The sequence below is a fragment of the Pseudopipra pipra genome, chromosome 30, assembly GCF_036250125.1.
Source record: "Pseudopipra pipra isolate bDixPip1 chromosome 30, bDixPip1.hap1, whole genome shotgun sequence".
NCBI classification, from domain to species: Eukaryota; Metazoa; Chordata; class Aves; order Passeriformes; family Pipridae; genus Pseudopipra; species Pseudopipra pipra.
The window spans coordinates 1,436,659-1,460,351 of record NC_087578.1 but is presented as its reverse complement, the minus strand read 5'-3'; the positions used below and the strand labels follow the sequence as shown (position 1 = coordinate 1,460,351).

Sequence of the window (23,693 nt, the reverse complement as noted above, 5' to 3'; positions counted from 1 at the left end):
TGAAGGGGAAGTTGAACACTCAGTGAAACCTGAGCAGATGCTGCAGTGAGGGGGTAGGGTGAGGGACCCCTGGGACCCCCATTTGTGTGGTGCATCCCCCCCCCCTTGGGCTGCACTATGAGCTCAGAAATGCCTCTGTTAGGCCCAGAGCAGCACCTGGGCCGAGCTCTTCTTGAGCTTCTCAGCAACACTGTCCATTCCCAGGAACTTACATTGTCTAACGAGCTCCTGGATTTTAGGGAACAGCCTTGGGAACTGATGTTTCCTACCGGGGAGCAACCCAAGTGCAGCAACATTTTTTGTTACCAGACTTTCAGAGGAAGTTCTTGACCCCGGGTCAGGGCCAGGATGGAAAATTACAATGAGTAAAGTCAACTCTGGCAATGTTGTAACCAGAGGGTCCTGACTGGGACCCTCCGGGTTCACCTGGGCCCCAGCAGGATCTGACCAGCGTCTCCCTCGGAGCTGGAGACCCCTTGGAGCTGGAGAACTGAACTCGAGGTGGATTTTTCCCAGCTATTTACACCTGCACAGGTGGGTGTGTGCACGTGAGGGTGAATATTCCACAGCGAATGTCCGAGGAATGTTGCTCTCACACTGTTAAATACGTCAGACTTGTAAGTAAAATAGACCCCTGAGTGAGTTACTATTGTGCTTGTGATAAATTCTCTGTGAATCTTTTGTTAATTTATTTAAATTGAGCTGTGGGTTAAGTGCTGTTAAACTTTTAGGCTCACACACTGGTCAAGTCCAGGGCTCAGTTTGGCAATGGGGGTGGGGGGATCCACTCTGCCCCTTGTGACTCAGCAGGAGCCTCTTTTTCCTTTGTATCCTTATCCTTCTTTAATCCATCCCCGGCCTCCACTTAGGTAACATTTGGTTTTATTTTGCTTTTGGATTGATTGATTTTCGATCTTAGCACAGTTTTTCTCCGCGTGCTTTGACCATCGGGTGAGTCACACGGGAGGGGAGGGGGAAGTCGCCGAAGAATTTTGTCGCACTTTCACTTTTAACATTCCAGCGGCTTTTGCCGGTGATTGTCTGAGCCACCCAAAACGCTGCTGTGACACCGTCCCAGAGGCGACGTGATGAGAGGGGAGGTTGGGGGGGGGATGTGATGAGCGGGACATGACCCCCCCTTCCCGGAACACCCCCTCCACAAACACCCGATGAGCCGGACTGGGAGCGGCTCTGCCAGGAGCGGGCGCCACGTTGGCATCGCCGGGGGAGCCCCGCGGACCCCCGGGCGCCATCGGGGACCCCCGTCCCGAGAGCGGGGGGGGAGCCCGGAGCGGCCAGGCCGAGGCGGGGGGGGAACAGCCCCTTCCTGGCCGGGGGAAGGGGGGGAGCGGCGGTGCCGGAGCGGCCACGCGGCCGGGGAGGCGAATGGCGAGAGCCACGTCAGCGCTGCGGCTGCGGCCGCTGCTGCCGCAACACCCCCGGCTGGGGGGGACCCCGGCCCGGGGGGGCTCTGCTGGGCGGGGGGGGGGTGTGTGTGTTGCAGGTTCCCCCCCACACACCGCCCCAGCAGCGTGTGCTGCCGAAGGGGCCGCTGGGTTTTCCGCAAAGCTCTTGGCAAAACAGGAAGGCGGATTATTGGGAGCAAATAGCTCCGGGGATTAGATGCGGGGAGGGGGGGGATGGCCCCCCCCTTGGCTCGCCCCTCATTACTCCCACCCCCCCTCGGTGCTCCCTGCGGCCTCACAGCCGGGCAGGGAACTGCTCCGAGCGAGGGGGGGACACGGGGGGACCACAGCACATCCCCCCTCTTTCATGGGCGTCGCGGTGGCCCCCGTGGAAGGGGTGGGGAGTGGGGGGGCTGCCTGGCTGGGGAGGGGGGACCACGCAGGGAGGGGGGTCCCGGTGCTGCGGGCACGGCTGAGATAAAGCCCAGCCTGTAAACAGGGTTGCCCACCCCCCAAGCGCAGACCGAGCGGGGGGACCAGGGCCCCCCATCGCAGTGGGATGCAGGGGTGCAGATGGGCTGGGGGGGGTGCTCAGAGGTGCAGAAGGGCCGGGGGGGTGCTGAGCGCTACAGATGGGCTGGGGGGCTCGGGCTGGGGGGCTCCCCAGGCTGCAGATGGGCTGGGAGGGACCCCTGGGTTGCGGATGAGCCGGGATGGGGTGGGAGGGGGGGGCCTGGGCAGTGCAGATGGGGCGGAGGGGGGGGGGGATCCGTCCGCAGAAGCCGATTAAAGGCCTGGGGACGGGAAAGGGACGGGGGGGGGAACACACCGGGCGCGGCAGCACGTGCCGCCCCCCCCCCCCATGTCGCAGTTTTCCTCCGCAGCGGAGCTGCACTGAGAGGGAGGGGCGGCGGAGAGGGGAGGGCGGGGATGGCCGTGCCCCCCCCCTCCGCGGCCAACGCAGTAAGGGGGGGGGCTGAGGACCGCAGGAAGGTCAGACCCCCTCCGGTACCCCCCACACCCCGTACCTGGAGCCCCTCGCGAGCCCGGGGTGGGGATGGGGGGGGGGCTGCACCCCACGGGGGGGGCCCCAAAGCCCCGCAGCGGGGAGGAGGCGGAACGCGCCACTCGCCTCAGCCAATCGGCGGCGTGAGAGCGCTGATGGGCGGACGGAGAGACCAATGGGAGCGCGGGGCGGGGGCGCTCGCCCGCCCCCCCCAGTCGGTATATAGGGGGGCGCCCGGGGGCGGCGGCAGCTGGTACTTGCGTCGATTCTTTGCTTGTCGGGACGAGTAACCGAGCCACCATGGTGAGGGGGGGCTGGCCACACGGGGGGGGGCCTGGACGACTGGGGAGGAAGGGCTGGAGCTGGGGGGCGCGGGGATTGGGGGGGGAATGGGAGGGGGGTGAAGAAGAGGACGAATGAGTGGCGGGGGGAGAGACTTGGGAGGACAGGAAATAGGGGCGGGAGGATATAGGAATGGGGGGACAGACTTCGGTGGCACAGCAGGGGCTGGGGGTACGGCAGGAGCGGTGGGTGGGCACAGAGGGGCTGGGGAGAGTAGAGAAGGGGCTGGGGGGGCTCTAAGCAGGGGCAGAGGGGGCCGTCTCTGCTGGGGGGAGCGCCCCTCAGTGGGTTACAGCACCCCGGGAGGGGGGGCGAATGCGGCACCCCCGGGGTGGTCGCACGTGGTCCCCGGTAGCCCCCCGGTGGGGGCGGGGCCAGCCCGACCGTTACCCTTCCCGCGCGCGGGAAGGCGCGCGCCGGGGGCACAGCCCCGCCCCTCGCTTGGGGCACAGCCCCGCCCCTCTCCCCCCTAAATCCAGCCCTGAATCCCCCCCCCAACCTCACCCCTCCCCGCGTGAGCCCCCAACCCCTCCTGTCCCCGCGAGCCCGACCCGGCGGGGCCGATCCTGCCCGGTGAGTCCTGGGGGGGCTCCCGTCCCGCCGCCACTGCCCGCCCCAGATCGACCCCCCCGGGCGGGCGGGAGGAACGCGCGGAGCAGGTGGTGCGGGGCGGGGAGCGGCCGGGAATGTGCGGGACCCCCCGGGGGTGACGCCATCGGCCCATCCCCGCCGTCTCGGGTCAGCTGGTGCAGTCCCGGCCCCGCTGCTGCCCTTGACTTCCTTCTCCTCCTCCTCTTCCTCCTCCCCAGCCTCGCCCTGCCCGGGCTGCCGGGCTGGAAAATGTCCTCCCTGGGCGCCATTTGGGAGCAGATGGAGGCAGCTGCGGGGCCTCGGGACCCCCAGTGCTGTGCCCACTCGTGCCTCCAGTCAGTCCCCAAACACGGGTGTCCCCCACACCTCTCTCCTCGGCTCCTGGGTGGCCCCAGTGCTGCTCAGCCGGAGGTTGAGGCACAGCAGAGGTTTGGGGGGGCTGAGCTTGGCCCCCCGTGTGAGATCTCCATTCCCCATCAGGCAGAGTCCGAGCTCCCAGGTGGGGCAGGGTGGGACCCCCAGAGCTGAGCACCCCCTGCACTGGGTGCACCCCCAGACCCAGAGCAATGGGGGTGTCTGGGCAGGATCTGGCCCCATCCAGCCCTGGGGCCGGGCCCTTCCCAGCTCGGTGCCAGCCCGGGGGGGGCCGGGGTGGCCCCGAGAGGGGCCGGAGGGGGTGAGCCGGTGCCGTGTGCCCCCGCAGCGCGAGTGCATCTCCATCCACGTGGGCCAAGCGGGCGTGCAGATCGGCAATGCCTGCTGGGAGCTGTACTGCCTGGAGCACGGCATCCAGCCCGACGGGCAGATGCCCAGCGACAAGACCATCGGCGGGGGGGACGACTCCTTCAACACCTTCTTCAGCGAGACGGGGGCCGGCAAGCACGTGCCCCGGGCCGTCTTCGTGGACCTGGAGCCCACGGTGATCGGTGAGGGGGCGCGGGGGGCAGCGGGTGATGGGTGGGCAGTGGGAGCGGGCGGTGGGTGCTGACGGGGCCCGGGGCTCTCCCCACAGACGAGGTGCGCACGGGGACGTACCGGCAGCTCTTCCACCCCGAGCAGCTGATCACGGGCAAGGAGGATGCGGCCAACAACTACGCCCGCGGGCACTACACCATCGGGAAGGAGATCATCGACCTGGTCCTCGACCGCATCCGCAAGCTGGTGAGCGGCCCATGGTGGGGTGGTCCCACTCCAGGTGGGGGTCTGGGGACAAAGGGAAGCCCCAGATGTCCCTGGGTAGGCACCCAGTGGGATGTGGATGGCTCAGGGTATGCCCCTAGGGTCTGGATGTGCTTGTGGGTCATGTGTCTGCTTGCACCAGGCCGTGGCTCCCTGTGGGGTCTGGATCCTTTAAGTCAAGATCAGGACTAGCCCCTTTATTTCCCTTCTGCTAGGGTCATTTCTGTCCCTGGTAAAACCTTATTTCATCCCTTTTTTTAAGGTCATGTGAGGTTTTTTCTTGATCTGCACTCTGATCCCTCTTGACCAACTGCTTATGAGCAGCTGTGCCAAGTGTTTAACTCTTGCTGGGTCAGCTCTTGTGGATTCCCCCTTCCCCCAAGCAGACTGCCAGGGTTGTGACAGGAAAAACCTAAGTGTCCCCAGATCCCTGCGGGAAGAGACCCCTTTCCTTGGGGCTGGTCATGACAAATCACAGGGCACTGTGGCTGGAAGCAGAGCCTGAGATCCTGGGGTGAATATTTGACATCCTGGGCAACTGGGTAGCGGCTGAAATAGAGAATTACTGATGGTTTGGTCTTGTTTTCCTCTTCCCTTCTTCCAGGCTGACCAGTGCACAGGGCTGCAGGGCTTCCTGGTGTTCCACAGCTTCGGGGGTGGCACCGGCTCCGGCTTCACCTCCCTGCTCATGGAGCGGCTCTCTGTCGACTATGGCAAGAAGTCCAAGCTGGAGTTCTCCATCTACCCGGCCCCACAGGTCTCCACGGCCGTGGTGGAGCCCTACAACTCCATCCTCACCACCCACACCACCCTGGAGCACTCCGACTGTGCCTTCATGGTGGACAACGAGGCCATCTATGACATCTGCCGCCGCAACCTGGACATCGAGAGGCCCACCTACACCAACCTCAACCGCCTCATCAGCCAGATCGTGTCCTCCATCACGGCCTCCCTGCGCTTCGACGGGGCCCTGAATGTCGACCTGACAGAGTTCCAGACCAACCTGGTGCCGTACCCCCGCATCCACTTCCCGCTGGCCACCTACGCCCCCGTCATCTCGGCCGAGAAGGCTTATCACGAGCAGCTGTCGGTGGCCGAGATCACCAACGCCTGCTTCGAGCCGGCCAACCAGATGGTGAAGTGCGACCCCCGGCACGGCAAGTACATGGCGTGCTGCCTGCTGTACCGCGGGGACGTGGTGCCCAAGGACGTCAACGCCGCCATCGCCACCATCAAGACCAAGCGTAGCATCCAGTTTGTGGACTGGTGCCCCACGGGTTTCAAGGTGGGCATCAACTACCAGCCGCCCACGGTGGTGCCCGGGGGGGACCTGGCCAAGGTGCAGAGGGCCGTGTGCATGCTGAGCAACACCACGGCCATCGCCGAGGCCTGGGCCCGCCTGGACCACAAGTTTGACCTGATGTACGCCAAGCGGGCGTTCGTGCACTGGTACGTGGGGGAGGGCATGGAGGAGGGGGAGTTCTCGGAGGCCCGGGAGGATATGGCTGCCCTGGAGAAGGATTACGAGGAGGTGGGGGTGGATTCTGTGGAAGGGGAGGGAGAGGAGGAAGGGGAGGAATACTAAAAGCTGGGTTCCTTCTGTCGCTGTCGCATGTTCACAAAATGTCCGCTTCAAACACTTGAGCTTCCTTGTGCACTGGGTGCGTTTTGGGGTGTGCTGTCCTTTCTGATGTGATCATGCAGATTTTCCATGTGTCTGTGAATAAAAGGCTTTAAGAGAAGCTCCAGTGTGTCGGATACAAACCCTCTGTGTCAGCGCCCGCTCTCGCCTGGGCCGGCTGCCCCATCCCATGGGAACAGACTGTCCCTATTGTCTGTGCCCAGTGAAGCGGCTGGCATGCCTCTGCTCTTGCCCGAGCTGGCACTGGCCACCCTTTCGCCTGCTCTCCTCCCTGGGGGGTGAAGCCCCCCCATCACTGGGTGCTACAGGTTGGGGGTCACCCTGGGTGCTGCCGGGCTCCTCTATGAGAAGGGGGTGCCCTGCCCTGCCCCTGCCCGGTACCCCCAGCGCTGGGGAGCCCTACCCTTCTCCCCCTGGGCCCCTGCGGGATTAACCCACCCGGGATTAGCCGTGTCCCGGGATTAACTCCATCCCTGCGCTTAATCCCGGGGGGTTTCTCTGGGGCCGCTGCCCCGTGGGAGCGGCCAGCGGGCGCTCAACCTATCAGGGCGCGGCGCACCGCCCGCCCACCAATGAGCGGCTCTTCATTCAGGGCCCGGAGCCAATGGGAGGCGGGGGGCGGGGCCGGCCGAGCCCGTTCATCCCGGCCGAGCGGATACATTGTAGCGGGGCGGGGCCGAGGGGGCGGGGCCGAACTCGCGGGCTCCGAGCGGCGCTTCCCGGCGGCACCGGAGGGTCTGTCCCGGAGCGTCTGTCCTGGAGCGGCGGCACCGGAGCGTCTGTTCCGGCCCTGCTGGCCCGGCCCGGCCATGCTGGCCGCAGTATGGCCCCTCTGGAGCAGGACGCGCTGGCCGTGCGGGAGCAGCTCTTCCACGAGAGGGTCCGCGAGTGCATCGTGAGTGCCCCCGGGGGTCGCGGTGAGGGGCGGCGGGTGGGGGAAGGAGCCCGGTGTGGCGGGGAGACGTGGGGAGGAGGGGGCTGGGAGCTCGCAGCCCCCCGCGGGAGGGTGGGATCCCCGGCGGCGGCTGTGGGGCCCGGCTGTGGCGGTGCCCCACGCCCGGTCCTTATCGGTGCCAGGGCCGCGGCGGCTGCGTGTGCCCCGCAGATAGCGGGGTCCCGGGGCTGAGCCCTGCTGAGCCCCCCCCTTGAACCCTCTGCCAGCTCCGGCAGTCCCAACTGGGGTCCTGGGTACTGGGCTGTGCCAGGCCAGCCCTGTGCCAGGCTCCTGGCTCTGTCCCTGTCCCCAGCAGCTCGGTGTCAGTGGGAAGGGGCCCTGCAGAGCCCCCCCGACCCTTGGGCCCTGGTGAGGGAGGCAGATGGGTCTGCTCCTCTGTTCCTGCTGCCACAGGCTCCGGGATGATGATGACCTGGGTGTCCTGATCCTGGCATCTCCCAAGGATCCTCAGGATGCTGCGTGCAGGGTGACCAGGGGGGCTGTGACCAGTAGTGCCAGGGCCATCTTGCCACAGCCAAATTCAGTGCCTAGAGGGAGGACCTGGTGGCCAAAGCCCAACATCTCTGCCCTGGGTCTCACAGACCTCCATCCTGGGGAGCCACATCTCACCCAGGAGCCCCTTGCTCGGCACGGCCAGTGCGGAGCCCACTCGGCCCGACCTCCCTGCGTGCAGGAGGTGCTGGGGGTCCCTCAGCCAGGCAGAGCATTGTGCTTTGGGGTACAGCCCATGGCAGGAGGGGACCTGCCATCTGAACCCCTTCGCTGGGTGGAAGGAGGAGCAGAAGGACCCGCTGGGTGCTGCCCTTTGGGGGGTCCAGGGCTGGGCCAGCTCTGGGGGCAGATCCTGGGGACCCCCAGCCAACCGAGTCCCCCCAGGCCGGGCAGGAGGGAGGTGCCTCGGCTCCTCCTGTGCCAAGGTGGAGGGTTCGGGTGACCTTTCCCCGCCCTGCCGCGTCCCCGGTGGGATGAAAGGTCGCAGTGTTCCCTGCACATCATCTGCTCCGGCGTGACCTCGGCGTCCCGGGGGCGGGAGGGACTCCACGGCCAGCCTTGCTGCCTCAGTCAAGGCTGTTCCCGTGGCTCTGCCGGTGCCAGCAGAGCAAGGGCTGTGGGATCAGGCGCTTCAGGGGTGTCCCACGGGGTCTCATCTCCAGCTCTGCCAGCACAGGCTGACCTCGAGCTGCTGTGTGGGTCCTCAGCCCCCTGGCCTGGGTGCTGTGGCAGTCTCAGGGCACCTATGGGTGAGCCCTGGGTGCAGCCCCCGGGCACGGATGGGGCTGAGCACACAGGTGGGGTGTAACCAGGGCCAGGAGTGGAAAAACAAATAGGGTGGAGTAGATGGGCCCTGGGGCATCGCCCGGGGTAGGAGCTGGGGTAGGAGCGCTGCCCTCCGGGCCTGCCTGCACTGCCCACGCTCCTCTGCCCGCAGATCTGTGCCCTGCTCTTCGCCAGCCTCTACATCCTCTGCCACTTCATCATAACCCACTTCAAGAAGCACACGGACTTCACAGCAGGTAGGAGCTACCAGAGCTGGGCAGCCCTTGGCAGCCACATTCAGCCTCCCCAGGGTTGTTTCTCCCTCACTTTCAGCCTCTCTGCTCCTGCCACAGCCTGGGTTTCCGTGACACCAGTCCCTGCAGGGCACCCACCAGCTGCCCCAGGGGAGAGCAGAGCCCAGTTCCCTGGAGGGGTTTCTGTTCAGAGCAGTGGGAGGTTGGGAAGGGGGTAGGGAGTGATGCTCCAGGCAGCCCAGCCTCCCCCAGCCCCTGGGTTTGGGATTTTGTCCCCGCAGTGCACGATGACGAGGATGCTGCTGTCAACAGGATTGCGTAAGTTCCTGTCTGTCCTTGCCCTGAAACTCTGCCCCTTCCTCAGCCGGGACACCCGTGGGTGCTGCTGACACTGGGCGGCACAGCTGGGCTGTGGCACCCCCAGAGGCCCTGACCCGGAGGTGACACTCGTCCCTCTGGCAGGCTGGGGCTCTGCACCTTCACCCTGGCCGTGGCACTGGGCGCCGTCCTCCTCCTGCCCTTCTCCATCATCAGCAACGAGGTGCTGCTCTCCTTCCCCCACAACTACTACATCCAGTGGCTCAGCGGGTCCCTCGTCCACGGTGGGTGCACGGGGTGACCCTGAGAGTGCCCCCAGGGCTGTGGGTTAGGCTTCAACCCCCCCGGGTGCTCATCCCATGCTGTTCTCCCTCCTCCAGGCCTCTGGAACTTGATCTTCCTCTTCTCCAACCTGTCCCTCGTGTTCCTCATGCCCTTCGCCTACTTCTTCACCGAGTCAGAGGGGTTTGCAGGATCCAAGAAGGTGGGTGGTCCTGTGGATGCCCCCCCTGTGCCCCCCATCCCTGGCTCCACACTGACCCCACTCCCGCAGGGCATCATGGCCAGGGTGTACGAGACGTCCGTGGTGCTGCTGCTGCTGACGCTGCTGGTGCTGGGCATGGTCTGGGTGGCCTCTGCCATCGTGGGCAATGACGCTGCCAGTCGCCAGTCGCTCTACGGTGGGTGCTGCTGGGGTGCCCGGGGCTCTTCCAGCTCCAGCGGGGCAGGATCAGGCCCTGGCACTGAATGGGACAAGGGGTGCCTGGTGCCACCGGCCTGATCCTGCCATCCCCACAGACCTCTGGGAATATTACCTGCCCTACCTCTACTCCTGCATCTCCCTCTTTGGTGTGCTGCTTCTGCTCTGTAAGTCGTTGGATGCCCCCCGAGGTGCCCCGGCCCCAGTGGCCCGTCCTGCTCTGGGTGCAGGTCCCCGGGGGTGCCCAGCTGGGAGGAGGGGGTGCTCCCTGCAAATGGGGTCTAGAGGAGTCATCGTGCAGGGCTGAGCCCCCCCGCCCCAGCCAGGACCCTTCTGGGGGTGCTGGGAGGGGCAGGATGCTGGGACACCCCCTGTTCAGCCTCTCCTCCCACCACAGTGTGCACCCCCTTCGGCCTCTCCACCATGTTCACCGTCACGGGGAAGCTGCTGGTGAAACCCCGGGTGAGGAGGTGTCCCCTCCCTGATCCCACTGCCCCAGCCTGGCTGTGACTGTCCCCAGGGCTGCCTGCTCTCCCACCCTGGGCATGGGGAGCCATTCATGCCCCCTCACTGGCTGCTCACGGGCTCCTCACCCATCCCCAGCTCCTGGAAGACCTGGACGAGCAGTTGAGCTGCACGAGGTTTGAGGAAGCTGCTGTGTCCCGCAGGATCCGCTCTGGTGGGTGCCCGGCACGGGCAGGGGGAGCACAGGGTGGATTGGGGGTCCCTGTGCCCCACCATGAGAGCATTCAGCCCCCCTGAGCCTCTCGGTGTGTCCTCCCTGGCAGGCAAAGCTTCCTGCTGGCTGAACCTGGACATGGAGCTGCTGCAGGAGCAGTTCTTTGCCATCCGGAGCAAGAGGCGGAAATTGGGTGAGGAGCCTGGGGGGGAAGGTCGGGATACCTGGATTCCTCCCAGCTTGGCACTGGGAGCACTGGGTCCCCGGCAGCCTGTGCTCCATGGAGGGAGTGGGATGGAAAATGGGGTAGGGGCTGTAACCCCCTGTCCTGGCAGCTTGGGGCCTCCTCAGTCTCCCACCCTGGGGTGGGGGCTCTTCTCCCCTCTCACCTGGGCACATCCCCCCCCAGAGCTGCGGCACCAAGCGTCGCCCTGGCAGAGGAACCTGGGCTACCCCCTGGCCATGCTGGGCCTCCTGGCGCTGACGGTGAGTGGCCCTTGGCACCCAGGGGAGCTGGGGGTCGCCCCTGTCCCCCCCACTGCCCTCACTCCCTCCCTGCTCCTCCCAGGGCATCTCTGTGCTCATCGTCTGCTTCCACGTCCTGGAGCTGCTGCTGGACGATGCCGCGATGCCACGGGGCATCCAGGTACCCGGGCAGGGGGATGGGGCAGTGTGGGGTCGTGTCCCTCGCTGGTCTGGGGACTGTTCCCCCCAACCTGCCCCCTCCTCTCCCCGCAGGACGCGTCCCTGGGCCAGGCCTCCTTCTCCATCTTTGGTTCCTTCGGAGCTGCCCTGCAGGTCGTCCTCATCTTGTATCCTTCCAGCGGGCACTTGTGTCCCCAGCGATGTCCCTTTTGTCCCCAGTACTGTCCCCAGGGCCATCCCACCCTGTTTTCCTCCTTAACATCCCTCCCAGCTACCTGATGGTCTCCTCTGTCGTGGGCTTCTACAGCTCCCCCCTCTTCACCCGCCTGCTCCCGGAGCGGCAGGACACCCCCCTCACCAAGGTGGGGGCTCCGGGCTGGGCTTGGGGGGCTCCCGGGCCCCCCTTGATGTGCAGGACCCCCCGTCCCCACAGTGCACCACGTGGTGTCCCCATGCGAGGGGACAAAGCGTCCCAGTGCTGGGAAGGACCCCGGTGGTTCTCCAGCATTTGGGGAGCCCCTTCCCCAGCCTGGGGGGGTCCCTGAGGCAGCACTGCCCCCCCCCAAACCCTCCTTCCTCTCCTCAGATCATCGGGAACTGTGTCTCCCTGCTGGTGCTCAGCTCGGCACTGCCCGTGTTCTCCAGGACACTGGGTGAGCCCCTGGAGGGATGGGGGTGACCCCGGGACGGGGGTGTCCCCAGGGTTGGGGTGCCCTGACCGCTGTCCCACCCCCCTGTGCAGGGATCACCCGTTTTGACCTCCTGGGGGATTTTGGCCGCTTCAACTGGTTGGGGAACTTTTACATCGTCTTCCTCTACAACATGGGCTTCGCGGGGCTCACCACGCTGTGCCTGGTCAAAAGGGTCTCCTGGGCCGTGCAGGCTGAGCTCATCCGCGCCTTCGGTGAGGACGAGGGGCTGTGGGGACACGGGGCTGGGTGCTGGGGTGTCCCCTGTGCCCCCCCAGCTCTCACACTCTCCCTCTGCCCAGGTCTGCACAGGCTCCCGCTGCCCGTGACGTGCCGCCGGCCCCTCGTCAAGTCCTGCTGAGGGGGGACAGCGACATGTCCCCCCAGCCACGGTGCCCACCAGCCACAGAGCTGGCACCGATGGCACCCGGTGCTTCAGGGACATTGGGGCCACCCGGGGAGAACCAAGACCCCATGGGATGGGGGGACACCCCCCCAGCTCTGTCTCAGCCTGTTGCGCTGCTGAGCCTTGGCCTTGAGCCACGTCCCTGTCCCCCCCCCGGGGGTGTCCCCGAGGCTGTGCTGGCTGCAGCCCCCCCATCCTGGTTACATACCTCATGTGAGAGTGGCTGGGCCCCCTCCCCGACCCCTCCAGGCTGTTCCCTCGGGCCTGGTTGGGTTTTAAATGTCCCCCCCACCCCAGGGACTGTTCTGACACTACGGGGGCAGCCCCGTGTCCCCTGCCCACAGCCACCCCACAGCCCGTCCCCGTGTCACTCTGGGGCTGCAGGGGGGCACTGGTTGTCTCCCCCACACCCCGAGGCCTTTGGGGTCCCTAATAGGGGGGCCTGGGGTGCAGAGGACAAGCCCCTCTCTCTGGCAGCTTGGTGTGATGAGTCTGTTAGTTCTCTGTTACCACAGAACTTGTTTGGAGCAATAAATAGTGTCTCTTTTTTTATATAAAAATATCTGAATCTGGGGGTTTTATTCCCCCCAAGGTCAGGGCCGAGTACGGGGGGGGGGGGCAGGGGCGGGGTGTCCCTGCCCGGGGGGTCACAGTGCTGCCCTCCCCTTCCCTGGGGGCCATAATTAACCCTCTTCCTGGCTGGGGTTAACGAGGTTTTTCCAGGCGGGGCCACAGGTGAGGACAACTCCCTGCCCGCTGCCCGGGCTGAGGGACCCCGAGGGTGTTGGGGGGTTCTGGGCTGCTTCGGGGTACGGGCGGGGGGGTCTCAGCTGCCCCCAGTGAGGGGCACAGGGTGAGCTCCAGCCCCTGGGATGGGGGGGTCGTGCAGCCAGAGCGGAAACTGCCCTGAGAGCCGGCCCCCCACCCATCCTGCCCCGGCTGGGGCCGAGCCAGGCCGACCCCCCCAGGCAGGGGTGGGGGGCCCGGGCCCCCCCTCGCCCCCCCCCCGGGCTGGGGCCGAGCAGGAAGCGCAGGAAACCTGGTTTATATTGCAGGAAATGAGGCCATCGGTGCCCGCGATTTCCCCGCAATCTGCTCCCCTCCCAGTCACCCCGGGCTGGCACCGGGGCTGCGGGGGGACCGCGGGGGGGGCCGGGACCCCCTCGACCCGCTCCCAACGCTCCAGCGCCCCGCTGCTGCCTCCTGCCCTCGCCGAGGCCCCCGGCACCCTTGGGTGCTTCACCGGGAGCTCTGGGGGTGCTGGGCGGGGGGACACGGCCCCAGCCCCGGGGGGAGCCCGGTCCCGGGGGTGTCCCGTTCCTGGAGGAGCCGGCGTGCCCGTTGGAGCCCGGTGGCAGCCCCGGAGCAGCCCGGTCCCAGCCGCGGGGGTGCCTCCATCCCCGCCGGAGCCCGGTCCCGGTGCCGGGGTGTCCCGGGGCGCGGAGGGGCCGGGGCAGGGCAGCCCGGCGGGGGCGGCCCCGGGGGATGTGGCCGCCGCTGCCGCCGCTCCCGGGGGCCGGGTCCGAGGCGGGGCTGCCCAGCGCCGGAGCCGAGCGGCCGCGGTGGGGGCAGCCCGGCCGGGGCGGCTGCGGGCGGCGCACGGTGCCGACCGGCACCCAGGGCAGCCGGTACCGGGGACTGGGCCAGGAGTGGGGACCGGGACCGGGGGTCGGACCGGACAGAGGGGACCGGGGGAGCGCCAGGGAGCTCGGGAGCAGGGCTGTGTCAAGGGGACGGAGCAGGTGCCGATACCGGCGGCGCAGCGTTAGGATAACGAGTGCCCTCGGTGCCAGGGGCAGCGGGAGAAGAGGGATCGGGACGGGGAGAGAGGGGGGTCCCCGGTCCTGACAGGCGGTGACAGGAGAGGGGAGAGGTCCCAGGACCAGAATCGCGGCGTTAGGACCGGGATAAGGGGGGGTCACGTACCGGAGCGCAGTGCGGGGAGTGGGGAGAGGAGCCGGTACTGGAGCGTGGGATTCAGACGGGAAGGGAGAGAGAGATCGGGGAGCGGGGTCAGGTCCCGGTGCCGGTCCCGGGGCAGCGCCAGGAGCCAGGTGCCCAGTGCCAGTTCCGGGGCAGTGCCCGGAGGGAAATATTGGTGTCCGGCGCCGGTGCCCGGTACGAGGGCTTCTCCCGAGGCTCGGGCTGTGTCGAGGACACCCCGGGACCGAGGTGCAGCGCCAGGCGAGGGGGTGCCGGGCCCGTGGGCACGGAATCGTTGGCGGGGGGGCCATCCCGGTGCCCGGGCGCTGCGCTCCCAGTGGGTGGCGGCACCGGCGGGAGGGCGCGGGGGGGGGAACAGTCGTCCCGGGCGGCCGCGGATCCCGCAGCGACCTCGGGACCGTGGGTGTGAGAAGGAAACGGCGCCGACCCGCCCCTGGCACCGCGACCCTCTAAAAGCCCCAGGGCCGCCACACCGGGACCATGCCCGCCCCGGCCGCCCGTGCCCCCGGCGACTGAGCGGGGCCCGCGGAGGCAGCGGGGCCCGGCGGGCGGGATGCCCCGGTGGAGGCCGCTCGCCCTCGTCCTGCTCGGCCTCGCCGCCTGCCTGCTGGCCGCGCCGGTGCTGGGCTGCGGCCCGGGCCGGGGCCCGGTGGGGCGGCGGCGGCTGGGGCGGCGGCAGCTCTCGCCGCTGCTCTACAAGCAGTTCGTGCCCAACGTGCCCGAGCAGACCCTGGGGGCGAGCGGGAAGGCGGAGGGCAAAGTGCTGCGGGGCTCGGAGCGCTTCAGGGACCTGGTGCCCAACTACAACCCCGACATCATCTTCAAGGACGAGGAGAACACGGGGGCGGATCGGCTCATGACCGAGGTGGGGGCTGCGCCCGGCCCGGCCCGGCCTCGCTCCCGGGGGCGCGGGGGCGGCGGGGGGAGCGGGCGGGAGCACAGCGACCTTCGCAGGGGCGCACGGACCGTCCCCGGCCGGCACCGACCCCCCCCGGGGCGCACCGACCACCCCGGGGCTCACAGAGCCTCTCGTGTGGCACCGACCCTTCCTGGGTGTACGGAGCCTCCCGGGGCGCAGGGTCCCCTCCGGGGCCGCCCGGTGCCTCTCCCCGGTCCCCTGCTCCCTTCCCCGGCCCGCGGCTGCGGTGGGGCAGCGCCGGATCCCTGGCACGGGGCGGTCCCGCCGCGTTGGGCATTCAGGACCGTCGGGGATTAACGGGGCGGCACCGCGGGCACGGGGGACCGGCGGCTCTTCTCCCCCAGTACCCCCGGTAGCCGTCTCCCCGGATGGGGCTCCGGGGTGGCGGGAGCCCGGGACGCGCCGCGCCCCGGCGGGATGCTCACGGTTGCCATGGCGAGGGGCGGCTCCGCGGTCGCCATGGCGACGGGGGATGCTGCGAGTGGTCCATGCGGCGCCGGCAGCTCCCGCGAGCCGGGGCGGAGAAGGCGGCGGGGCCGGGGCGGCGGGGCCCGGCGGAGCCGCGGGCGCGGAGCCGGCCCGGGGTGCGGGCGGCTGAAAGGGCCCTTTGTGGCCGCGGCGGCATTCCCGGGGCCTGAGGTCAGCGCCGGGCTGGAAGGCGCCTATTGTGGCCGGGCCGGGCCGGGCCGGGCGCATTCCTGCCCCCCCGGCCCGGCCGCCCCGGGCCCGCGCCCCGCGCTCCCGCCCCCGCGGCCCCGCGCTCCCGGGAGCCGCTTTGTGGGACGGGGGAGAGGGGGGGCACCGTGGCACCGAGGGACGCCGTGACCCCACCGACCGCGGGGGGGCACTGGGGGCAGCTCCGGCCGCTGCACCCCGGGTCGGTGCTGTCGCTGCTGATGGGGAGAGGGATCCTGGAGCCACCGGGACCCCCCCTGTCCCCCTCAGCCCGGACCCGGGTCTGGTTCAGGGTCAGCTGCACCCCCAGCTCTGCCCCACAGCCCCCCCCGCCGGGTTAATCAGTCACGGCCGTGGCCGCGGGGAAGGTGACACTGGGGAAGGTCCTGGTCCCCGTCCCGGTCCCCTGCCCGTTCTGCCCGGCTGCCCCTGCTCCACCACGGGACCCCGGGGCACGTTAACGTTCAACCTGCGCCCAGGCTGGGGGGGGGCAGCTTGGCCATGACCCTCTCTGTGCCCTGGGGGGGACACCCCATCTGCCCCCACCAGCGGCCCCTTTGGGCTCCCTCCAAGGCCCAGTGTCTCCCTGTCCCTGTGGGGTCCCTCTCTGTCGGTCCCTGTGAGGGGGTGCTGGGTGCTATGGAGGTGCTGGGTGCTGTGGAGGTGTCGGGTGCCATGGAGGTTCTGGGTGCTGTGGAGGTGCTGGGTGCTGTGGAGGTGCTGGGTGCTGTGGAGGTGTTGGTGCTGTGGAGGTGTTGGGTGCTGTGGAGGTGTTGGGTGCTGTGGAGGTGCTGGGTGCTGTGGAGGTGTCGGGGGTGACGCCGGTGCCGGTGTCCCTCCCCCAGCGCTGCAAGGAGCGGGTGAACTCTCTGGCCATCGCGGTGATGAACATGTGGCCGGGGGTGAAGCTGCGGGTGACCGAGGGCTGGGACGAGGATGGGCACCACCTCCCCGACTCGCTGCACTACGAGGGCCGGGCGCTGGACATCACCACGTCCGACCGGGACCGCCACAAGTACGGCATGCTGGCCCGCCTGGCTGTGGAGGCCGGCTTCGACTGGGTCTACTACGAGTCCAAGGCACACATCCACGTCTCTGTCAAAGCAGGTACCTCACGGAAGGGGCTGCCACCGGGATGGGGGGGCTGCCATCTGCATAAGCATCCCAGCCTGCAGCCCCACAGCCCCCTCTGCTCCCTCTTGGCCTCCCAGATGCATGTGTGATGCAGCCCTGCTCCAGTTGATGTCTGGCCCCAGCCCAGCTCGCCCCGGTCTTTCCAGCCACCAGATTGGCAAAATCCACACTTTCCCCTCCGAATTTTGGCCAGATGGAGCCACCCTCGTGGTTCAGCTCTCAATGAGAGGAACAGCAACGCAGCCCCCCACCCCCTACAGTTCCCAGCCCTGCACCCCCCCAGCCCCCAGCAGTTCCCATCCGGCCCAGAAGTGACAATCGACAGAAAGTGAAAGTGGCCATAAATGTCACCGTGCCAGCCCCGAACAAAGGGCAGCAGTGCGGGGGCGGACAAAGGGGCCCTGCAGCACCCAGGAGCCACAGCACGCAGGAACCGGGGTGGGGGGGCTTTGGAAAATACCGGCTTTGTTCCGGGGGTGCTTTGGGGACCCGGGGGCGGCCGTTTCCCCTCTGGAGGTGGTGGCCCGGTGAAGGTGGCCGGCGGGGGACACCCACGCCTTTCTCCATCCTTGCAGACAACTCGCTGGCCATCCGCACCGGCGGCTGCTTCCCCGGCCACGCCACCGTGACGCTGCAGAGCGGCGAGCGCCGGGGCCTGGCCGACCTGCGCCGGGGCGACTGGGTGCTGGGCGCCGAGCCGGGCGGGCGCCTGGTGCCCACCGAGGTGCTGCTCTTCCTTGACCGGGACCTGGGCCAGCGCGCCTCCTTCGTGGCCATCGAGACGGCCGGCCCGGCGCGCCGGCTGCTCCTCACCCCGTCCCACCTGGTCTTCGCTGCCCGCGGGGCCGCCAATGGCTCCGCCGCCTTCCTGCCCGTCTTCGCCCGCCGCGTGCGCCCCGGCGACGCCGTGCTGGCCCACGGGGCCGGCGGGCGGGGGCTGCGCCCCGCGCGGGTGCTGCGGGTCTCGCGGGAGGACGGCGTGGGGGTCTTCGCCCCGCTCACCTCCCACGGGACCCTGCTGGTCAACGGGGTGCTGGCGTCCTGCTACGCCGTCCTGGAGAGCCACCGCTGGGCCCACCGCGCCTTCGCCCCGCTGCGCCTCTTCCACGGGCTCCTCTCGCTGCTGCCCGCCCGCGCCCAGGCGGGCAACGGGACGGTGCCCGAGGTGGGCATGCACTGGTACTCCCGCCTGCTCTACCGGCTGGCCGGGGGCGTGCTGGGCCACGAGGCCCTGCAGCTCTAGGGGTCCCCGTTCCCCCCCGGTCACCACACTGCAGGTGATGCCGCGCACTGGAAGCGAGGGGGCTCCGGCCCTGGGCACCCCTGGGGCCCAGGGAGGAGGGACAGGGGGCACCCCCAGCCAAGTGGGGAGGTTGGGGGTCTCTGGGCTCAGCGCTGTCCCGGGGTGTGGGGTGGTAGGGGTGGGATGCATGGGATGGGGTGTCACGGGGTGGTGCAGGGACCGGGCTCAGCCCTGTCCTGTGTCCTGGACCCCCACCCAGCCCTGTCCCCATGCCCCAGACCCCCGTGTGCTCCCCTGGTATTTATTGCTTTATTAACCACTGCTGGGGCCGGGGCTGGTGTCTGTCAGGCACCACCAGACCCCATCCCAGGGCCAAATCCAGCCAGGAGGGTGGTGGCAAAATAGCTCAACACCGAGCACTTGGCAGCAGTTCCTGCCCGTCCCCCAGCTCTGGGTCTGTCCCTGGCACCCAGAGTGTCCCCAGGGTGGCTGGACCGGGTGTCTGCTATGAGGACGGGGTGCCTGCCATGGGCACAGGCATCCCGTGCCAGGCCTGGCTCTAACTGTGCTAACTGCTAACCCGCCCTGCTTGAGAGTTTTATTTTTCTATTTATAAATGGTAATATAAATGTCCCCCATGCCCACCTGCCCCGGCAGCGGGGCTCACCCCGTGGGGCAGGAGGGTAGCCTGCTTTTAACCACTTCTGTTTAAAAACCAAAAGAAATACTGCTATTTAATTGTTCGGGGAAATAAAGAGACTCTACGGGCCCTGTGGAGCTGTGGCTGGAAGTGGGGGCTGCACAATCCTAGGTTGGAGGTCCAGAGGGGCTGGAGTTGACTATGCCAGGGGGCTGGGGGTCCCTAGGGCTGGAGCTGTGAATCCTGAGTGGCTGCGGTATCCCCAGGGGCTGGACACTGGGGGGCCTGGGGGTCCTTAGGATTGAAGTGAGGCATCCTGAGGGGCAGGGGTGTCCTCAGGGGGGCTGGGGGTCACTGAGGCTGGGGTTGGACATCCCGGGGAGCTGGAGTATCCCTGGGGCACTGAGGGTCCTGGGGCTGGGGATCTCGGGGATCAGGATGTGAATGAGGGCATTCCCGGGGGTCCCCGGGCCAGAGCAAGTTGGGGGGGACAGGAAAGGGTCACTAAGTCCCCCCCTTGCCCCCCCTCCGCTCAGGTGCGCGGTCACCACGTGGCCGCGGCCGTTCCCTCCGTTTTCATGAATGGAGCCCCGGCGGGCACCGCGCCTGCGCCGCAGGCTGGCCCCGCCCCCTCCGCCGCGGTTCGGCCAATGGGAGCGGGGCCGTGTTGTGGTCACGTGCGGCCGCCGGTGTAGTGGCGGCGGCTCCGCCCCCTCCCGGCGGGGCGGGCGGGTTTTATCGCGCCGTTTGTCGCGCCCGCCCGCGCCGCGGGCCGCGCCGCCGCTCCGGCACCGCCAAGGGCTCGTCCTCGGCCCCCCCCGCGCCGTGGGTCGGTGCGGGGGGCTCGGCATCGGGGGTCCTGCCCTCCGGGGGTTACCGCGCACGGGGAGGGGGGGCTGTGCCAGGGGGCTCAACACCAAGGGGTCCCATCCCCAAGTGGGGGCTGTGGGACCGTGCCCAGCTTAGACACCCCCCCCCCCTTGAGACCCTCCGTCCCCTCGTGTGCCCTCGAGCCCCCGTGGGGTGGTCCTGTCCCTCGGTCCGGCTGCGTCCCCTGCCCCGCGGTGACGCCGGGACCCCCCAGCCCTGTTGTTTCCCCCCACCCCAGGTAAAACCTCCCTGGCCCACCAGTTCGTGGAGGGGAAGTTCGTGGAGTGCTATGAGCCCACGGTGGAGAGCAGTAAGTCCCACGCGTGGGGGGGGTGCGGGGGGCTGCCCGCCCGGGGTCCCCCTTCCTGCTGCCCCTGTGGGGCCACAGGTGACGAGGACAGACGTGTCCCCACTTCTGGAGGGGGTTGTGCCCCAAAACCTTGTGTTGGGGGGGCTGAGACGGCCCTGGAGTGGGGTAGAAGTGGATCTGAGCCCTGGGGCGTGGTGCAGGGGTGCCAGGCAGCTCCCCTAAGCTGATGCCACCCCCGCAGCCTACAACAAGGTGGTGGTGAGGGGCTGTTGCCCCCCCGCCCCCCCAGCCTCCCCTGCCACCACCCAGGATGAATACACCATCCTGCCCCACTCCTTCATCATCGGCCTCCACGGCCACATCCTGGTGTACTCGGTGACCTCCCTGCGGAGGTGAGGGACCCCCGGGGCTGGGGCTGGGTCCCCTGGGAGGGGGGGGGACCCCCAAGCTGGAGGGAAGTGCCTGGAGGTCCCCTTGCCCCCACAGCTTCCAGGAGGTGAAGACCCTCCACGACAAGCTGTACGAAGACTCAGTAGGTGCTGTCCCTCGTGGGGGCCAGGGGGGCCCCCATGCCCGCAGCATGCCCGTGGTGCTGGTGAGGAACAAGGCAGACCTGGCCCTGCAGAGGTAAGGGGGGCTCTGGGGGTCCCACGTCCCCCCAGTGGCCCATCCTGCCCATCCTCTGCTGTGTCTCCAGCCGGGAAGTGAGGACAGATGAAGGGAAGAAGTTGGTGGAGTCGTGGGGGGCCTTTTTCCTCGAGTCCTCGGCCAAGGAGAGCCAGGTGGGGCGGATGGACACCCCCCGGGGGTGGGAACGGTGTCCTGGTGGGGCTGGGGCTGATGTTCCCTCATCCCCAGGTGACCCAGGGGATCTTCATGAAGATCATCGAGGAGATCGACCGGGTGGACACTTCCTACGGCAGATCCACCGGCTGCTGCCTGATGTGACACCCCCAGGATGGGGCACGACCCCCTGGATGGGGCAGGACCCCCCCCCGGACCTTCACCCAGACCTTGGTGGTGGCTTTGGGGGGGCCACACGGTCCCACTACGATTTGGGACCCCTCACTTTGCACGGGCTGTGGAGCTCCCGGGGGGCTGGGAGCGGGGTGGGGGTCCTGTCCCAGCCAGGAGCCCCCCGGCCCGTCGCTGCTGTCCCCCCCCACGCCCAAGGACACGTCGGGGCTGCTCCTGCCCCGGGAGCCAGGGCTGAATGCGGGTGTTGTTCCCGGCCGTGCCGGACCCGTGGGAGTCAGGGCTGGAACAATTAAACGTTGTTTTGTCTGTGAACCCCTGGACTGGGGGGGCTGTTCCAGGCTGGGGGGGGGGATGAGGCAGCACGTGAGGCTCCCCCCAACACCCCAGCGTTGGGGTGCCTTCCAACCCTGGGTGTGCTGTGGGGCTGAGCCCCCCACCATGGGCCCGAGCACCCCAGAGCCATCCCCGGGACCCTGGGGGGGCTCTGCAGCCCCCCGTTCCCCCCATTTCTCTCCCCCAAGATCTGCAGCTTGGGCTGGGTGAGTTGGGGGGGCCTGGCTGCGGTTCCCCCGTGTGGCTTATCTCCACCTAGTCTGGCTAATTACTGCTAATTACCCAGTTATGGTGGTAGAGAGGAGCAGGAGCTGGTGGGGAGGGAAGTGGGGTGCAGGGGGGGGTGCTCTCTGCCCCCCCCAGTCAGTGTTGGGGTGTTGGGGCTTGGGTGATGCAGCCTGGGGGCTCGTGGGGGGCTGCACCCCCTGAGTAGCCCCCTCAGATCTCTGGGCCTGGGGGTTTGGGCTCCTGGGGGGTCCCAGGGTGAGGGTCCCTCCTGTGACTGAGGGGGCTGATGTGCCCTTGCATGGGGGGCACCGGCCCGTGTCCTGCCCAGGGTTTGGGGTCCACGGGGTCGAGAGGGGCGCGTGTGGGTCTCCTGGTGTGCGTGACCGTGACTGCCCGGTACCGGGTGGGACCGGGGGCACCGGGGGGCTGTGGCTCAGCAGCAGCACGCGGAGGCCGTGAGGAGGGGACCAGGATCGGACATAGCAGCTGCTCCGGGGATGCCTCTCCCGGCGGCTTCTACAGGGGACCTTGAGACAGGGCACAACTGCTGCTACCGGAGACACCGGGAGGCCCCGGCCCTGGTGCCGGTGGCTGCTCCGGGGATCCTGGGACCGCCGGTCCCGGAGCGCTGCCTCCGTCCCCGCCTCGTGGCCTCCCCGGTGTCAGTCCCGGAGTCCCCTCTCCGTCCGCCCTCGTGGCCCCCCCGATCCCGGAGCCCTCCCCGGTGCCGGTGCCGGGAGGAGGGGGCGTGGCCCGGCCGCCTTGGCCCCGCCCCCCGGTGCCCACGTGCGCCGCCGGCGCCGCCGGGGTTAAAGCGCGGCGGAGGGATCTCCCCCCGCCCCCCCCCTCCCGGCAGCGTGCGCTGCGGCCGCGCGCGCGCCGTCACACCCCCCCCCCGCCCCCCCCCGCGGCCGCAGCGCCCGCCCGCCGCGCACCGTCTCCCTCCGCCCGCAAGCCCCCGCCGCCCAAAGTAGTGCGGGAGCCGCGGCGGCGCCCCCCCCCCCCCGCCCCGGTCCGCGGCGGTCCCCCCCCGCCCTCACCCCTTCTCCCCGAAGGACCCAGCGCGGCGGCGGCCCCGGCGGGGCGGGCGGGGCGGGGCGGGGGGCGGGCGGCGGGACCTACTTTCCTCTGGAAATGGCCGCGCCGGGGAGCACCGAACGCCCCGCGCCCCGAGGCCCGTCGGCGTAGGGCGGCCGCGGGGGGGTGAGCACCGGGCGGGGGGCGGGGGGCGGCCCCGCCGCGGGGCCCGCGCGGGCGGGACGGGCCCCGGCGGCCCCGGAAGGAGCGGCCCCCGCGGCCGAGCGGGGCTCGGGCCGCGCCGCCTCCGCCGCTGCCCGGTAAGGCCTGGCCGGGGCCCGGCGCGGAGAGCGCGGCCTCCACCCCCTCCGCCTTTGTGCCCGGTGCCGGCGGGGCCCGGGCGGCCGAGGCGGGGGTACGGCCGGGCCCGGCGCGCGGGGCCCGGTGCCGGTGCCCGCGTAGGCCGCGGCGGGGCCGGGGCTCCGGGCCTGGCCGGCCCGACCCCCACCTGTCGCACCGGAGAGCGGGGAGAGCGCGGCCCGAGGGCCCCGGGGAGGGTTGGGGGGTGTCCCCGCGTGGTGGTTCGGACTCCCTGGGGCCGCGGGCCGATCCCCCCCCACCCCGGGCTCGGGGCCTTTCCGGGGGGGGCTCGAATCCCCCCGGGACCACCGGGAGCCGGAGCGGGGGGTTTGCGGGGTGGGTTGGCCCCTACCCCGTGGCCGGGACCCCGCGGGGGGCTCCCTCCGTCCCCCCCGCGCCCTCGCGGCGTTTCGGGGTGCCGGAGCTGCCCCGGTGCGTTCCTCCCTTTCCCGCTGCCCCGGGCTCTGGGTCGAGGCCACCCCGGGCCCGCGGGACCCCCCCCCGGATCTTCCCCTTCCCCGTGTGTGGCTCATGGTCGGGTTTGGGGTCCCCTTTGCTGCCCCCCCACCCCCCGCAGGCGGCCGGGGCCCCTCTGGGTTTTTGGGGTGCACGTGAAGCAGCGGTGGGAGGGGGTGGCTGCAGATCGGGGCTTGGACCCTCTTCCGTCTTTGGGCGTCGTGTTTTGGGGCGGGTTCTCCTCGCCCCAGACCCATCCCGGGACTCCCCGGTGCTGCGCACGGTCCGTGCTGGGCCTGGGGAAACTGAAGCATGGGCAGGTGCCGGTGGAGGGGACCCTGGTTTATGGTGCACCCCAAATCCCCCCTCATGTCCCCCACGTGGGAGGCACTGGGGGTGCTCCTGGGAGGGTTCTGGGGGTCCTCCAGTGTTCAGTGGAGCCGGAGTCACCAAGCCACCCCCCCGAGGGGTTTAATCGAGGTCACTCTGGGGGTTTGGCTACCTCAGATGTGCTGAG

The 23,693-nt window shown here is 69.2% G+C and overlaps 4 protein-coding genes across 5 annotated transcripts; all 4 read left to right on the top strand.

The window, feature by feature from the left end:
- Window positions 1-2,607: 2,607 nt before the first annotated feature.
- Window positions 2,608-6,266, top strand: TUBA1B (tubulin alpha 1b). Its single transcript, XM_064638992.1, has 4 exons — window positions 2,608-2,715; window positions 4,049-4,271; window positions 4,358-4,506; window positions 5,129-6,266. The coding sequence occupies exons 1-4, from the start codon at window positions 2,713-2,715 to the stop codon at window positions 6,107-6,109; spliced, it is 1,356 nt and encodes a 451-aa protein (XP_064495062.1). The 5' UTR covers window positions 2,608-2,712; the 3' UTR covers window positions 6,110-6,266.
- A 573-nt stretch (window positions 6,267-6,839) lies between these two features.
- LMBR1L (limb development membrane protein 1 like) lies at window positions 6,840-12,619 on the top strand. The gene is made up of 17 exons (XM_064638974.1): window positions 6,840-7,061; window positions 8,551-8,635; window positions 8,914-8,950; window positions 9,095-9,234; window positions 9,331-9,434; window positions 9,504-9,630; window positions 9,749-9,817; window positions 10,048-10,112; window positions 10,254-10,329; window positions 10,439-10,522; window positions 10,739-10,815; window positions 10,898-10,975; window positions 11,068-11,141; window positions 11,246-11,336; window positions 11,561-11,627; window positions 11,717-11,878; window positions 11,966-12,619. The coding sequence occupies exons 1-17, from the start codon at window positions 6,990-6,992 to the stop codon at window positions 12,022-12,024; spliced, it is 1,467 nt and encodes a 488-aa protein (XP_064495044.1). The 5' UTR covers window positions 6,840-6,989; the 3' UTR covers window positions 12,025-12,619.
- A 1,733-nt stretch (window positions 12,620-14,352) lies between these two features.
- Window positions 14,353-18,753, top strand: DHH (desert hedgehog signaling molecule). Of its 2 annotated transcripts, none has more exons than XM_064638997.1 (3): window positions 14,353-14,878; window positions 16,453-16,714; window positions 17,317-18,753. In XM_064638997.1, exons 1-3 carry the CDS (start codon window positions 14,567-14,569, stop codon window positions 17,982-17,984), a joined length of 1,242 nt encoding a protein of 413 aa, XP_064495067.1. In that variant the 5' UTR covers window positions 14,353-14,566; the 3' UTR covers window positions 17,985-18,753. The 2 variants fall into 2 exon arrangements, with proteins under 2 accessions (XP_064495067.1, XP_064495068.1); XM_064638998.1 differs by lacking the exon at window positions 14,353-14,878 and adding an exon at window positions 15,227-15,571.
- Window positions 18,754-19,206: 453 nt separating this feature from the next.
- On the top strand, window positions 19,207-21,094 carry RHEBL1 (RHEB like 1). Its single transcript, XM_064638713.1, has 6 exons — window positions 19,207-19,453; window positions 19,733-19,804; window positions 20,046-20,196; window positions 20,291-20,431; window positions 20,502-20,586; window positions 20,663-21,094. The coding sequence occupies exons 1-6, from the start codon at window positions 19,207-19,209 to the stop codon at window positions 20,750-20,752; spliced, it is 786 nt and encodes a 261-aa protein (XP_064494783.1). The 3' UTR covers window positions 20,753-21,094.
- The last annotated feature ends 2,599 nt before the right edge of the window (window positions 21,095-23,693 follow it).